The sequence below is a fragment of the Aythya marila genome (genome assembly GCF_965140915.1).
Source record: "Aythya marila genome assembly, chromosome: 8".
NCBI classification, from domain to species: Eukaryota; Metazoa; Chordata; class Aves; order Anseriformes; family Anatidae; genus Aythya; species Aythya marila.
The window spans coordinates 31,237,154-31,252,079 of NC_139049.1; the positions used below are offsets into that span (position 1 = coordinate 31,237,154).

The 14,926-nt window shown below is 52.6% G+C and overlaps 2 protein-coding genes across 3 annotated transcripts in view; one reads left to right on the top strand and one right to left on the bottom strand.

The window, feature by feature from the left end:
* Window positions 1-3,881, top strand: part of MIER1 (MIER1 transcriptional regulator) — a 32,713-nt gene extending 28,832 nt beyond the window's left edge. For both annotated transcript variants that reach the window (XM_082766244.1, XM_082766243.1), the window contains exon 13: window positions 280-3,881. In XM_082766244.1, the coding sequence (XP_082622370.1) occupies window positions 280-605 (326 nt within the window). In that variant the 3' untranslated portion in view covers window positions 606-3,881. The remainder of the gene's footprint in view (window positions 1-279) is intronic.
* Window positions 3,882-4,011: 130 nt separating this feature from the next.
* On the bottom strand, window positions 4,012-12,362 carry SLC35D1 (solute carrier family 35 member D1; the record flags this gene model as incomplete). Its single annotated transcript, XM_082766245.1, has 12 exons — window positions 4,012-5,498; window positions 6,251-6,333; window positions 7,010-7,088; window positions 7,439-7,506; window positions 9,132-9,224; window positions 9,370-9,472; window positions 9,915-9,983; window positions 10,423-10,494; window positions 10,664-10,731; window positions 10,914-11,000; window positions 11,972-12,005; window positions 12,133-12,362. The coding sequence occupies 12 exons, from the start codon at window positions 12,360-12,362 to the stop codon at window positions 5,390-5,392; spliced, it is 1,095 nt and encodes a 364-aa protein (XP_082622371.1). The 3' UTR covers window positions 4,012-5,389.
* Window positions 12,363-14,926: the final 2,564 nt, after the last annotated feature.

The window sequence follows — 14,926 nt, forward strand, 5'->3', positions numbered from 1 at the left end:
TGTCCAGGTGAGGGCAATCCACCTGCAGCTTGTGCTGTTGTGGGTTTCAGGGACATTTTCTTAGCTGCCGATGCTTCTGAGGGCTTCCATAAACTGTCACGATATATCTGTCATTTGTATGCTAATAAACCACGTGTTCATCACACAGTGAGGACACAAAGAGCAGTCTTGGCGTTTTAGTTCAGTGGGAGTAGTTAGGCTGCTGTTTTATTGACCTGTCACAATTTTTCCTGTTCTGCTTAATGCTTCTACTCTCTTTATGATATGTCTCTACCGCAGGGGTGTCTGCTAACGGGCCAGGCGAGATACCAAATAAAGATGAAGCAAAAATGGAAGGATTGCATGTAAATGGACCTACCAGTGGCAAGAAAACACCTCACACAGATCTGGATACAAATGGGTATGAAACTGAAAACCTTTCCATTGACCCAAAACTTGCTCATTCAACTTCAAGAAATGAAAATGATTTTGAAGAAAAAAGTGAAAGACCTCTAAAAAGAAGAAGAATTAACAGCAATGGAAAAGAGAGTCCTGGTTCATCAGAGTTCTTCCAAGAAGCAAACTCACATGGGAAGCTTGAAGAACTAGAATCTTTGGATGACTGAATATTAAGAGCTGATTTTATTCCTTGGAGTAAATTTTGGGTGTCTAAAATTTTCAGGGTTGATGGGTTACCTTACAAAATCCAGTTCTGTAAAACAATCTGCTGAGATTTTCCTTATACCTTCTAGTTGGCTCTTAAGATCTGATTATTTGTTTCTGTCAGTGCTGAAAAGCAGTAGGAGAATATTCTGTTTCTCAGAGCTGCCAGCTGTAGTTCTGGGAACACTTAAGGCGCTTCAAAATGTTTGAGAGACAAATCAGTGATTCTCTGAAAAAATGCTTCCAGCCTAGTACGTTAAAGAAAATTAATTCTGTGTATATACACTATTTAAGCATTGTACAAGTGAACAAAGCATCCTATTTGTTGAAGCAGGGGGCTGGTTTAAATTTCTGATTGTTGTGGGGAGTTCCAATGAAATAGCGAATTCCGAGGCACGCATCAGAGCAGGCACAGAGACTCGTTCTAGAGAGGAAAAACGTGTCACCCCATTGCTAAGGAACCCTTATGAATCCTGAAAGTTATGAGCACAACTATTTTTATATATAGAAGTTTTAAAAGGTAATAACTAAACCAGGTCAGGTTTGTATATGTAAAATTGTTGACATCAATGATGTCTTTCCATATTCTTATCTGGGCTAAAGAAATACATTCTGTATTTTTCCAGATTTCTTTGTAGCCTTTGAAAGATTTTTACAGTACTTATGTCTTGATTGAACTGTCCTTTCTTAAAACAAAAGCTTGTATAATTTTCTTAACTTGTACAGTTGGTAAACTTTTATGAGAGAATTGATATCCTGAGTCTAATGTCAGCTTCATTTTATTTTGCTGAACTCTTTTCTTAGAAAAAAAGAAAAAAAAAAAAAGAAAAAAAAGACAAACCAAACCAATTGACCTAGAAAAAAAACGAATGCTTATCAGTTACCAACATGTTATTTTCTTCTCAAAAAAAAAAAAACAAACAGTAAATCATTAACATCAAGAATGGTTAGAAGTAATTTGATTTTTGAAAAGATTATTTTTCTTGTTTTATGACAAATAGTGATGCTAAGAATTTGTTAAGCATGATGCTTGCGTTGCACAAATTTTCTTGCTTTCATTTACATTTTCTCATTTTATTTTGAGCTCAGATAAATTTCATGGCAGCCAAATGCTTAAGTTTACTAAACCTTGCTCACCAGGGTCGGGTTTTAGATTATTCATTGATCTATTTTCAGTATATCTCTCATCATCTACATTTCACCGAGCACAGGAAGGACATGAGATGGGTCAAGTGATTCTGGCTGTACCGGTTAGAAATGGCTGTGCAGCTGGTAACCTGCTGCCTGATCTTGAATTTCTGAATACTGATGGACCTTACGTGGATGGATAGGTCAGTGGGAGCAGAAACATCACCCAGAAATACTCGGTACAGTATGTACACATAAATACGTTTGCTGTATAGAGAGTCACGTATGTAAGAAGTGAGAGTAGGTATGGGTAACTCTTTAAAGATTAACGTGCTAGAAACTAAAATTGTTTGTGTGTGTGTGTGGAGCGGGGCGATGCTCCCCTTCCCACTAGCACAATTTGAAAGTCGTTGAAGTAGGGCTTACATCCATGAAATAGAAAGATGTTTAATACCGGAGGGTTTTTAAAACCTTTTTTTTTTTTTTGAGCCACAGCTACACATTCTACTGAAGTAAAAATAGGAAAAATTGTTCATTTGTATAATTTATAATCGTGTCTCCTCCTTCTCCTCCTGTGGCTTACAAGTGTGCTGTTGATTTTTAATTGGTTTTTACCTAAATGGTCTTAAAATGTATGTCTTCACGATTCCAGTTTTAAATGTAGGGTCCTATGGCTTGAAACTAATGTATCAACCTGAAAAAAAAATCTGCTAAGGGTTTTGTTTCGTTTTGTTCTTCAACTACATGTACTTGGACGTCATGGTCATTAACGAGCCAAATTCCCTGGATCCAGATTAGCTTCATCAACGTGGTTAGATCCTGGACTGCGTTCACCTGCTGTTCCCAGAAGTGTTTGGACTGATGTTCTGACTGGTTCAGCTGTCGTGCGAAGTTGACACCTACCGACCTTAGGCAGTAATTGATGTTGAGAGGCACGTGGGTAAGGATTGGTAATGCACGGCCTTGCCTTAATCACTTGATTAAGCAAGCTGCTGCTGTTGCTGTGTGATCCGTTTCACTAACGGAGCCCCAAACTATCACAGCCTTGTCTCAGAGGTGGGCTTGAGACGGTTTCCAACCGGAGGGCAGTGCGGCGCTTCCAAGTCTTTGCAGCTAGAGTCCTTTTTTCAATTTTATCGTTACGCGTTTTTGTTTGCAAGTTGGAGATACTTCCAAAAATTTACAGGAAAGTTTATAAGTGAATTGTCTCAGGCTTGTGTGTGAAATACAGCACTGTGTATATTTTCAGGAATGTTGCTTTGTTTTTTTTAATCTTACCTTTTTCTGGTGATACCTAGAAGAGACCTGACATTCCGTAATCGACACCTATGTAATGCTCAGCTAGACTTTAAGACTATTTAATTATAATTTACAGTTTGTTCATGCTGGTGTTTTATACAATACTTTGTTCATGTTCTTCAAAACGCAGCCACTATAACTTGATAAGTCATTGCACTACTAAAGCTATTTAAAAATCTAGGAGTTTAGTAACTTTGATTTTGTGTAGAAAGCATTCAGTACACCTTGGAGCCCAGAAACGTTTGGACTTTTTTCAGTTTCCAGCCGGCGTTGACGAGGTGGAGCTTGCAGTGCCACCTGGGTATGTTTTTTAAGCACTACCACGCTGTGTTCAGCTGGACGGGGGTGGTCTGGCTTTCACTGAGTGCTTTGTGACTGCAGCCTGAGCTGAAAGCAGCTCCAGTTCAACTGAGTAAATCCTTGTTGGGCTTTCCAAAGGCTATTTAAAGTGATGTTAAAGCCACCAACCACAGACACACGGAATTTACGAATTAGTTTTTATACAGTTTGTCACACATAGTAATTTTGCACTGTTAGTAACTCCCTTGTCTTATCCCTGTTCCCTGTCTGCAATTCTGAAAAAGCTTATTAAACTATTTTTTTAAACACACTGTCTGCATACAGAATTCCTGAGTGGTTGGATCAGAGGGGGGCAGAGTTTCTGCTCCTGGCTGCCTGCAGCCCCGTGCCTGCTGTCGGAGCGTGCCAGTAACTGACTACGTCAGCACAACTTGCCAAAATCCATCCTTGTAGGTGAACACATCAGCCTTTTGACTCCCATACACGCTCTGGGCCCCTTCCCCTGATGAGTTTCATCTTGGGGCCACAGCCTGGTGCTGGGTGTTGCTGTGTGCACCCACCTGGCTCAGCTCCAGCCTCCCGTGCTTGCCACTGGAGGGAATGAGGGGCCAGCCCCCAGAGCCACATACAGCAGGGACAAGGTCCAAGGAAGGTCATCGGTTTATTGGAAGCTGGTACAAAAATACAGAGGCACATAAAATCCTTTTCTGTTATCATTACTGACTGACATATAAAGCCTGCCATACATTCAAATAAAAAGGTCACCCTTTTAATCACTAAAATGGTGAATTTTGTAAATAGATTCTGTATAGAAAACAATTTAGTAGATTAATAGCATAGAAAATACTGTTGTAGGAACTCTTGGCTTGCCCAGTGTATACAATACCACCCAGACCTGGCACTGAAGTGTGCACGTTTACAAACAAAATAAGCTTTAAAAACATTTTAACCGTTTGGACAATAAATCTAACCAGTAGATTCAAAAATAAACCAAAAAAAGCTCTCAACAGAACCAACATCCTGACTGCAAATGCCTCAGCACAGCAAAGATACAAAGCAAACCTGGGAGGGGGAAATAAAAATGTGACTTATGAGCGAGTGCTCAAGGAAGTGCCACGAGTACCTGCGCTGCCCTGCGCCCCTGCCAGCCCACCAAAAGAGCAGCTCAGCTGCAAGTTGCAAAGCTGAGGGTTTAACAAAACCCAGGAAGCTAAAAAAAAAGGATTGGGGGATGTCTTGAAGCAGCTGCTGGGTGGCAGCCCCCCTCTGTCCCCACTGGTCTCACTCGCATGGATGAGCCCACTCAAGGCAGCTTCTCTGAGCACCAGTTCTGTTTTTAGCATTTACCTTCCAGAAACAAAACGCATTGCCCACGGCGCTTGGTCTCCTACTTACCAAAGGAAAGCCTACAAAAACTCACTAATACACAGTTTTACTAAAAAAAAATTTTTTTTCAAAATTATAAAGAATCGTTTTTTTTAAAACCAAAAGACAATCTGAGGACAGACCTAGAAAGAAGTGCTGTATAAGACAACCTTTAAAAACCTGTCAACGCTGCTGGGCGTACTAAAAACCCCATCCTGTCACCACGCCATGGCCGGCAGGTGATGGCCCAGCACGGCACGGAGCCGAGGGCCACCAGCCCTCGAGGCCAACTGGTGAGGGTGGCACTGGCCGGCGAGGACCATCCGACACCACGTTTGCAGCTCGTGTACCTTCCCCAGGTGCTGACGAGTCCTCTGCAGTCCAAACCCTTGCACCGCCTGCGCAAGCCTCTCCTGCCAAGTCTCAGCGTGATTAAAACCCCGGGATTTCCTCCCAATCAATCAGCCTCAATCAGACGAATCCTTACACGTGCAGTCATTTCTCTTCCCCATGATTTTCGAAGGCAGCAATCTGGATTGTGCAAATTAAAGAGCATCAACATTCCCCTGCAGCAGGCACCGCTGATTCCTTGCCGTACTCTGCCAGTGATCAGCTCAGCAGGAACACTTTGCTTTCAGGTGAAGCATTCCCCTGGTCACACAGAGCTTTTTCCTTTAATATCCATCTTGATGCCAGCTTCGGACTGCTTGCTCAGTTGCTCCTCTGTGAAGGTGATGTAGGAATACACCAGGCTTCCAGCAATACTGCAAAAAAAAGGTTGGGAGAAAGGCGTGAAGCGAGGCACAACGCTGAGGTCCGCCAGACCCCGTAACCCCGCCACCAAGGCAGATGTTTTGCAGTAGATGAACACACCCCGGTGCTGAAAATGCTTTTCCAAAAGCTGTCCTGAAGTAGCAGGTGAAATAAAGCAAATATTTCTCTTGCTACCTTAATTGCACACAGCAGCTGCTCTGCGCCATGCCACGAATGGCACCGAGCTCCTGTGCTGCCAGGCAGCGAGAGGCAGGGGAAAGGACACCCAGTGCTCTGCCAGCAGGGTAGGTCCAAAAATTAAAGCACGACCCATCCAGGCCAACAGCACTGTTCCAGCACAGCAAGGCACAGAGGAGCCTTTCCACCCCCTGCCAGCTCCAGGCAGGGAGCTATTTTCCTCCACATGGTTTCAGCATAAGCGTACCTGGTCTTCCTCACTTTTTTATTATTATTATTTTTTCTACTTTCCTTAAAATCAGCAGCTAACCCCACGTCAAAGCTACGCTGGTGAATGCATCATCCCCCGTTCACAGCCCGGGTAACCGCGGGGCCGAGACTTGTCCCGGCTCACAGACAGACGTGGCTCCTCTCCTTCCTGCCTGGATCAGCTGGAAACCACAACTATGCAAAGAGTCCAGCCCCACAGTCTTTTTGAGAGAAGTGCCTCACTGGTCAAACCGTCTCAGCTTCGCAGCGACTTTCATTTGCAAGGCGTAAATACTCGCAACCCCCCCGTTCTTACCTGATATTTAGACCAATGAAGTTTGTCCATGTAAAAATATAGTCTCCTCCAAAAAACATCCCAATATAGGTTATTAAAATATTCTGCAAAGGAACAAGACGTCAAGAACAAGAGTGAGTGTCTGCATAACCTGAGCCAAGCGCACGCTTTAGTTTTTAAAGCGAGGTGGAAACAGGAAAGCCTGGCTGTGGGCAGTGGGAAATATGCGAGCGCTGGTAATCCGGGATTAAAAGCAGTCGGGTTTAGGGCTGCTGGATGAATGGAGGCTTTGATTCCTCCGGCAGCAGTGCAGAGCAGCACGGCACACGGGTGCAGCAACGTGGCACAGCACACGGGTGCGGGGCAATGCCAGTCCTGGCCCCCGCTGCCCGCAGATCTGCCCCCGCTCCGACCCCAGCCCTGCAGGACGGGCAGCTCATCCGTGGCAGAAAAACCAGGAAACCCCCCGGGAGCACCCATCTGTTTTTATAGCCAGCTTATTCCGCCCCAGGACGAGGTGACCCAGAAGATTTGGGTCTTTCTGGGCGTTTTGCACTTCATTAGCCCAGGACAAGCTATGCCAGAGCTGTCCCTGCACAGCTGCTGGCAGCAAGCGCTGTGCAAACACACCCAGACGGCCTCGAGGCATGACACCAGCACGTCCCCGTGTCCCCCCTGCTGCTCCCTGAGGTGCTGCTCCACCTCTGACAGCCCCGTGGCACCAGCACCGTGCCTCTGCGAGCCCGAGCAGCAGCCAGCGGGAATTACTGCAGCACTCACCTTAATGCAGCCAACTATTGTAGTTGTAAGAGCGGAATTATACTGAGTGCAAAGAACCGTGGAGTACATCAGAATAAACCTGCGGGAGGAACAGACAGCGGTCAGGCTCCGGGGTGCGCTCAGAGCACAGCAATTCAGCTTCTTGCCCTGCACCCCCTGCTCTAGAATGTATTTGTGCTGCTGGGTTTTTGGTGGAAAAACAAAAACAAAACAAAACAAAACAACAACAACAAAAAAAACCCACTTCTATCCACCTTAGCTTTCAATAGTATCGTCTCTATCAGGACTGAAGATATTTTTTAACCCAGAATTACTCAGTCGACCGAAATTCATCATTTCTGTGCCCCCCAGCCCGGGAGCCCCAGTGCGGTCCCGGTGCCCCCTCCAGCCCCACACACACCCCGGGAGCACGGCAGGGAGCAGCCTTACCCCATCACGCACGACAGCATGAACTGCACGACGAAGAACACATCTGTCCAGCCCTTGTACTCCATCGCCTGCAAAGAAACACGAGGAGGAGGGACGGTAATTCACTGCAAGACGAGCCCCAGCCCCAGCTTTCACATCACAGCAGCAGAAGAGCCGCCCCAGGGGAATATCCTGCATCAGCATCGTCCCGATGCATGGGGTCAGCGCACGCCCAAGCACAGCCCTCCTGGAAAAAGGGGTCTGTGGTGTCACGGGAGCTGAGAGGAGCAGGAGGCACCTCCCAGGAGGGTGCTGGGATCACTCTGCCATCAGAGCAGCGCTCAGCACCCAGCCCTTGCCCCAGAAATCCCGACCATTTACAGCTGCACTCCCGGACCTTTGGCCACGAGATCACGCAGAGACCTTGGGTAGGTGCTGGGAGAGGCGGCAGGCAGCTCAGGAAGGCTGGCTGTGAAACACCTCGCTCCTCGCCCAAAGCAGGAGCTGGGGGACACGAAGCTGACCCAAACACACATCCCCGGGGCAGAGGAGGCTGATGGTGACCCTGGCTGCCAGCAGGACATGGGCTCTGCCCCACCTGCAGCCCTGCACGGTCCCGGTTTTAATCTCCTTGTTTGCTGACAGATTTCTTAATTACACCCGGCCCTGCCAGGCCCAGCAGGGTGAGAAACTGCTGCTGCTGCTGCCGGCCAGGTCCTGCGACCGTGCAGGAGGCAGGGGAGCAGCTCCTGAGCCCACCACGGGCAGCTGCCGGCGCTCACAGCGGCGCTGTTCATCGCAGGAGCCCCGACAGAGCACGGCTTTGTGCGCCCCGACCGCCGGGAGTTTATTCAGGGGGAAGGGAAAATAAAAAAAAAAACAAAAAACAGCGAGAGGAGATTTCAACCGGGGCCGAACAGAGGCTGCACAGTGCACACACGGCAGCGTTTTCTCCTCGCTGCCAGCTCCTGGTTATCAAGGAGCACTTTATCCCCACTGGCTCCCCAGCCCTGCCCCTCGCTCACTGCTGCTCCTCGTCCCCGCAGCTCTCACCAGGCTCATCACCACGGCACTGGGCTCCCAGCAAGAGAAGAGCCACCGGCCTTCCCCAGGGGTGACTGGCTGTGAATTGGTGTGATGATAACACAACACACAGCTCGGGGACACAGACCCGCAGGAAAACCAAAACCCCCAGGGATGAGGCAGCAACAGAGGCAGGATCGCCTCGGAGCAGTTCAATGTAGCTGCTACAGGAAGGGGGGAGGACTGCAAAGCCTGAAGAATCCCATTTATACTAAAAATACTCCACTTCTTTGTTTTAGATAATATTTGGTTTCACTTATTGCTCCTGTTACTTCCCCATTCCTGCACCATTACAAGAACGCTCAGATGAGGCAACTCTGTGGATTTTAAGTCAAACATAAGACTTGCAGTTTCTTTCTACTTCGGCAGTTTCCCCTCTCTACCCCAAAAGCTGGCCTCAAACCACTCTTTCCCCTAAACTCACCCACCAGAGGCCACGTAGCATCTAGCTACAAGCCCGGATAACGAGCTATACCTCCCAGCTCCACGTTTGGGGTATTTGCTGTTATGCAAAGAGGCCGAGCTGCAGAGAAGTGCACTACAATGAACACCGAGATGCTTTTCTGAGCAAATCTTGCCCACGAGGCATGGTGCCACCACAGAGTTTGCTTTTTGGGGCCAGGAACCCTACCTTCTGCGCATCTCCGGTGAAGTAGGCAATGGTGAGGGTGGGGAGGATCATGAACAGCGCGTTGTAGTAGAGCAGGCCGTATTTCCCCAGCTCCTAGAAATTGGAGAAATCCGAGTCCTTAAGCTCCACACAGGACCACAAAACCTCGTCCCCCACGGGTGACACACGCCCCGTGTCAGCCTCCCCGGTGCCACCCCCACAGTTCAGCCCCGTGCAGCACGGCCAGAGGCCAGCCTACCTTGGAATCCAGCTTCTGCTTGACGTAGGCACCGTTCGCAGCTGTTAAGGCATCGTTAACGAGGATAAAAATATACCCTTCCAGGTCAAACGCCAGGTCAGCGCTGGGAAAAGGTAAAAGATAAAAGGTAAAAGATAAAAGTTTGGGGTTTTGAGCCGCACAGAGCGCGCCGCTTGTGGGATTTCTGACAGCTTCTGCTCTGCTGGCAGCCGTCAGAAAGAGTTATCCGTGGGATGTGAGTCCTGAAACATTCCTTCCGACCCTACAGCACGTCTGAAGAGGAAGAGGAAAGGTCATGGCGTGCTCCCCGTGCCAGGCCCTAACGGGGTGCAGCTCCCACCCCAGGCAGCTGACACCTCCGTGGGGCACCTCGGCTCCTTTCCTAGCAGCACGGAGCACGCTGCCAAGGATTTCACCATGGAAGGTGAACAAAATGTGTGGTGTTTTGTTGAGTGCTCGGGCCGGACAGCACAGTTATGGGGCTGCCAGACACCGAGCAGAGCCTCGCAAGGGGAAGCTGTGGGAGCAGCAAACAGGGGGCTCACCTCGCAGCCACAAACGCGCCGATGATCATGGCAAACACCGTCATCTGGATGCCCCAGGAGAACTTCTTCCTGGAAAGAAAGGGATGAGGACACCCTGATCGGTAACAGGCAGGGAAAATCCTCGTTAAAGCACCCAAAAGGAGCGGCAGCGGGCGGCAGAACCGAACCCAAGGAGCTCCAAGCTAACCAGGAGGTGCACGAGCAGCAAGACAGACCAAAAACTTTATGATTTTGAAGGGTTTTACTACTATTATGTGAAAAAAGCTGGTATGGACAAGGTGCACACGCACTTGGGGAACATCACAGCCCTGCACAGGGCTCGGGGGCACTGCTTTGGGGTCCCCCACAGGTCGGGGCAGGAGCCAGCGAGGTGCTGCAGCTCTGTGCCCGTTTCCTGCTCCCACCCAGGCTCCCAAAAGCCAGCCCGGAAGCACCAGACGTGGCTTGGGGCCTTCCAGCACCTCCTGCCACCCCAAAAACCCACCCGAAAGCAGCCGAAAAGACTCACTTGAGCAGGAAGCCCTCGGCGAACATGGTGAAGAGGATGGAGAAGCGGCGCAGCACCGTGAACATCGGCAGGCTGCAGGGGAAGGTCGGGCAGTGAGAGGGGCACGAAGAGCCCGCGCTGCTCCCACCCGAGCTGCCCACCCTCCACAAAAGCCCCCAACCCCTCTGGGGGACACGGGAGCTGCCCCCCAGCAGCCCCACACGAGCGAGGATACGGCCTGGGATGAGGGGAGCGTCCGTACTTCAGCTTCTTGGTGCTGAACAGCCCCGTGATCTGGTTCCCGAAGTACAGGAGAGGTAGAGGAAATGTCTGGAAAATTAAAAATAAAACAGGGAGGGGGGGGGAGAACAGGGTGAGTAAGGGGCTGGGGGGCTGCACCCAGCAGGTGGATGCAGCCGGGGATGTTCCCCACACATGGGATCCCCCAAACCCGCGTGGATTGTGGGGCGAGGAGCCCCCAAAAAAGGGGTTTTGGGGTTCCTGCAGCTTACCCGGCGGGGTATGTGCCTGTCCAGGTCGGGGAAGCTGAGCACCCGCAGCGCCTTGCCGGCCCACAGCACCGCCACCGTCGCCACCATCTGTGGGATAGGGGATGGGGGGGGTGTCGGGACCCCAGGGGGGGGTTTAAGGGGGGCTTGGGGGGGATATGGGGGGGTAAGGAGGGATTTTGGGGGGGTTATGGGGGTACTGGGGCAGTCAAAGAGGGATTGGGGGGTGTTATGGGAGATGCTTGGGAGGTTAAAGGGGGTTACGGGGGGATTATGGGGGTTATAGGGGTATTGGGGGGGGGCAAGGGGGTATTGGGGGGTATTATGGGGGGTACTGGGGGGGTTAAAGGGAGATTATGGGGGATTATGAGGGGATTGGGGGGGTCAAAGGGGTATTGGGGGGTATTATGGGGGTACTGGGGGGGTCAAGGAGGTGTTGGGGGTATTATGGGGGGTACTGGGGGGGTTAAAGGGAGATTATGGGGGTTATGAGGCTATCGGGGGGGTCAAGGGGTGTTGGGAGGTATTATGGGGGGGCACATGGGGGGTTAAAAGGGGGATTATGGGGCTATTGGGGGGGTAAAGGGGTGCTGAGGGGTATTATGGAGGGTACGGGGGGGGTCAAGGGGGTATTGGGGGGTGTTATAGGGAGGACTGGGGGGGTCGAGGAGGGATCGGGGGAGTTATGGGGGTATTGGGGGGAGTCAAGGGGGGGCTGGGGGGTATTGTGGAGGGTACTGGGGGGGTCAAGGGGGTATTGGGGGTATTATGGGGGGTACTGGGGGGGCTAAAGGGGGTAAGGGGGGGAGGTTAAGGAGGGACTGGGGGGGTTATGGGGGTACTGGGGGGATTGGGGGTATTATGGGGGTTTCTGGGGGGGGTTAAAGAGGGTTAACGGGTGGTTATGGTGGGACTAAGGAGGGATTGGGGGGGTTATTGGGGGACTGGCAGGGTTGGGGGGGCTTGGGGGAGGACTGGGGGGGTCAATGGGGGATTAGGGGGTTCGGGGGAGGATTGGGGGGTTACCGGGAGGGCTGTTTAACGGGGCTACCCCCACTCACCTGCCCCAGCCCCACGCACAGCGAGGACGGGAACCTGCGGGCAGAGCGCGGCCGTCAGCGGGACCCCGACCCCAAAACGGGGCTGGGGGGGGGCACGGATCGGGGTGTGGGTGTATTTTAGGGTTTGGGGGGGGGTGGGGGGGGGGTAAGTGCAGCCGTACCCGTATGCGGTGAGCACGCTCTTGTTGACCACGACGATGAGGAAGGAGCTGAGGCCGTAGAAAGCCGCCGCCAGCAGGCGCAGGCAGAGGGGGGGCCCCGGCGGCAGCGCCATGGCCACGGCCCCGGCCCGGCCCCGGCCCCGCTCCGCATCGCCGCGCGCGGGGGCTCCCCCGGGGGCTCCCCCCCCAGCACCCAGCGCCCGGCGGCTGCGCGCGGGACGCAGCGACATGGCGGGGGGGGGAGGGGCTAAAGGGGGAGGGGCTTAAAGGGGTGGGGAGGGGGGAGGGGGGAGGGGAAAGGCGGGAAAGGGGGGGAGGGGGGAAGGGGGGGGGACATCATTGCACGGGGAGGGCTTTGCACGGGGGCGTTGCACGGGGATATTGTGCAGGGACATCATTGCACGGGGATGTTGCACGGGGACGTTGCATTATTGCATGGGGACATTGCACGGGGATCTCATTGCACGGGGTCGTTGCACAGGGACATTGCACAGGGGCATTGTGCAGGGATATTATTGCATGTGGACATTGCATAGGGACATTGCATGGGGATATTGTGCAGGGACATCATTGCACAGGGATATCTTCGCATGGGGACATTGCACGGGGATATTGTGCAGGGACATCATTGCACGGGGATGTTGCACGGGGACGTTGCACTATTGCATGGGGACATTGCACGGGGATGTCATTGCACGGGGGCGTTGCATAGGGACATTGCGCAGGGATATTATTACATGTGGACATTGCATAGGGACATTGCATGGGGACATTGTGCAGGGACATCATTGCACAGGGACATTCCACTATTGCACAGGGACATTGCACAGAGATATCATTGCATGGGGGCTTTGCATAGGGACATTGCATGGGGGTCATTACACAGGGACATTGTGCAGGGACGTCATTGCACGGGGACGTTGCACTATTGCATGGGGACATTGCACAGTGATATCATTGCACAGAGGCATTGCACAGGGACATTGTGCAGGGACATAATTGCATGGGGACACTGCACGGGGACATTGTGCAGGGACGTTGCACAGGGGCATCACACAGGGACATCGCATAGGGATATTGCACGGGGACATCATTGCACAAGGACACCCTTGCATGGGGACATTGCACAGGAATATTGCACAGGGCCATCATTGCAAGGGGATATTGCACAGGGACATTGTGCAGGGATATTGCATGGGGACATTGCATGAGGGCATTGCATGGGGACATCATTGCACAGGGACATTGCACGGGGACATTGCACAGGGACGTTGCACAGGGGTGTTGCACGGGGATATCATTGCACGGGGACATCATTGCACGGGGATATTGTGCAGGGACATTGCGCAGGGGTGTTGCATGTGGGGCATTGCTCAGGGACGTTGCATGGGGACATTGCATGGGGACACCATTGCACCAGGACACTGCACGGTGGGCACTTCACAGGGGGTGTTACACCAGGGGGGCAACCGCACAGAGGTCAGGCGTGGGGGCACAGCACTGCACAGGGAGCCAGGGGGGAATTAGGAGGTGTGGGGGGCATCACACGTGGGGAGGGCACCGGGACATGGCCCGGGCTGGGGTCCCTGCATGGCAGCGGGGCACGTGCTTATGGCACGGGTTTGTGTGTCCCCAGGCATGGGGATGGACGGACGGATGGACAGGGAAAGCCAGGCACACAGCACGGGGGGGCACGGGTGCCCCCAGCAGCCAGCCCTCCCCTCTGAGCCACGCAGGAGACGTTTCTGTGCTGCCACTTCCCAGCTGAAACGTGCGAGAGGCGAGGTTGCTCATCAAATCCGTGCAGCTCCCTGCTTCTGGGGGGTTTCCCCACGAGCGCAGAACGGGGCCGTGGCGCCCGGGGCGGGGACAAAGCACAGTAAGGCAGCCTAGAAAGGGGAAAAAGAGATAATAATGATTAAAAAAATGTAGGTTACCTTAGCAGAACTGCCTTGCTCAGTGCTTCGTGCGAAGACGAGACCAAACCCAGCCCCTGACCCGGGCACTGCTGCAGCTCAGCCCCGCTCTGCGCTCACCTCCCCTCACCCCAATGCCCCCCGGTGCTGCCAGCAGCCTCCTGTACCCGGCCGGCACCAAAAGCCACAGCCACGGAGGTTTTCCTGCCCGCAGCACCCTCCTGCTGCCCATGCCACGCCACGTGCCGGCGCAGCACCACGTGCCACCAGGGCCACGTGCCACCACGTCCCCGCGTCCCCATGTCCCCACCGCTCCCGGCCGCCCAGCCCTACCTTTCCTTCCTGCCCAGCCCCGCCACTGATTCACCAGCACAATTTTAGCACGCCCGGCCAGCGCCGAGCCCCCCGAGGATAACAAGCAGGGAATTAATTAATTAATCCCTGCTAACCTCAATCGTGCCCCCGGGAGCCAGGCAGCAGGGACGTGGGGTGCCGGGGGACACACACGTGCCCTGGGTCCCGGCGGATGTCACTTGTGGGGCGCACGGAGGGCGAGGAAGTGTCTGCGAGATGCAATCGCCCGCGTGTGGGCGGCCGGGAAGGTGACGGCAGTGCAGAGGCGTCTGTGGGGCCCCCCCACGTTTCCCTTCCCACTCGATGTGGGGCTGGCGGGTGGCCCCGAAAGGCTGATGGGGTTGAGGGGGGGGAGAAAATCTGGGACACTGCGTGCCGTGCCGTGCCGTGCCGTGCCGTGCTGTGCCGTGCCCACCCATGAGACGAGAGCCCCCCCATGTCGTTAGATTAATTAATACTCTGCTACGTGACGCCCTGGGCACACCGGGAGCACGCTGGAACAAGACTTCCCATTGCAACCTCGC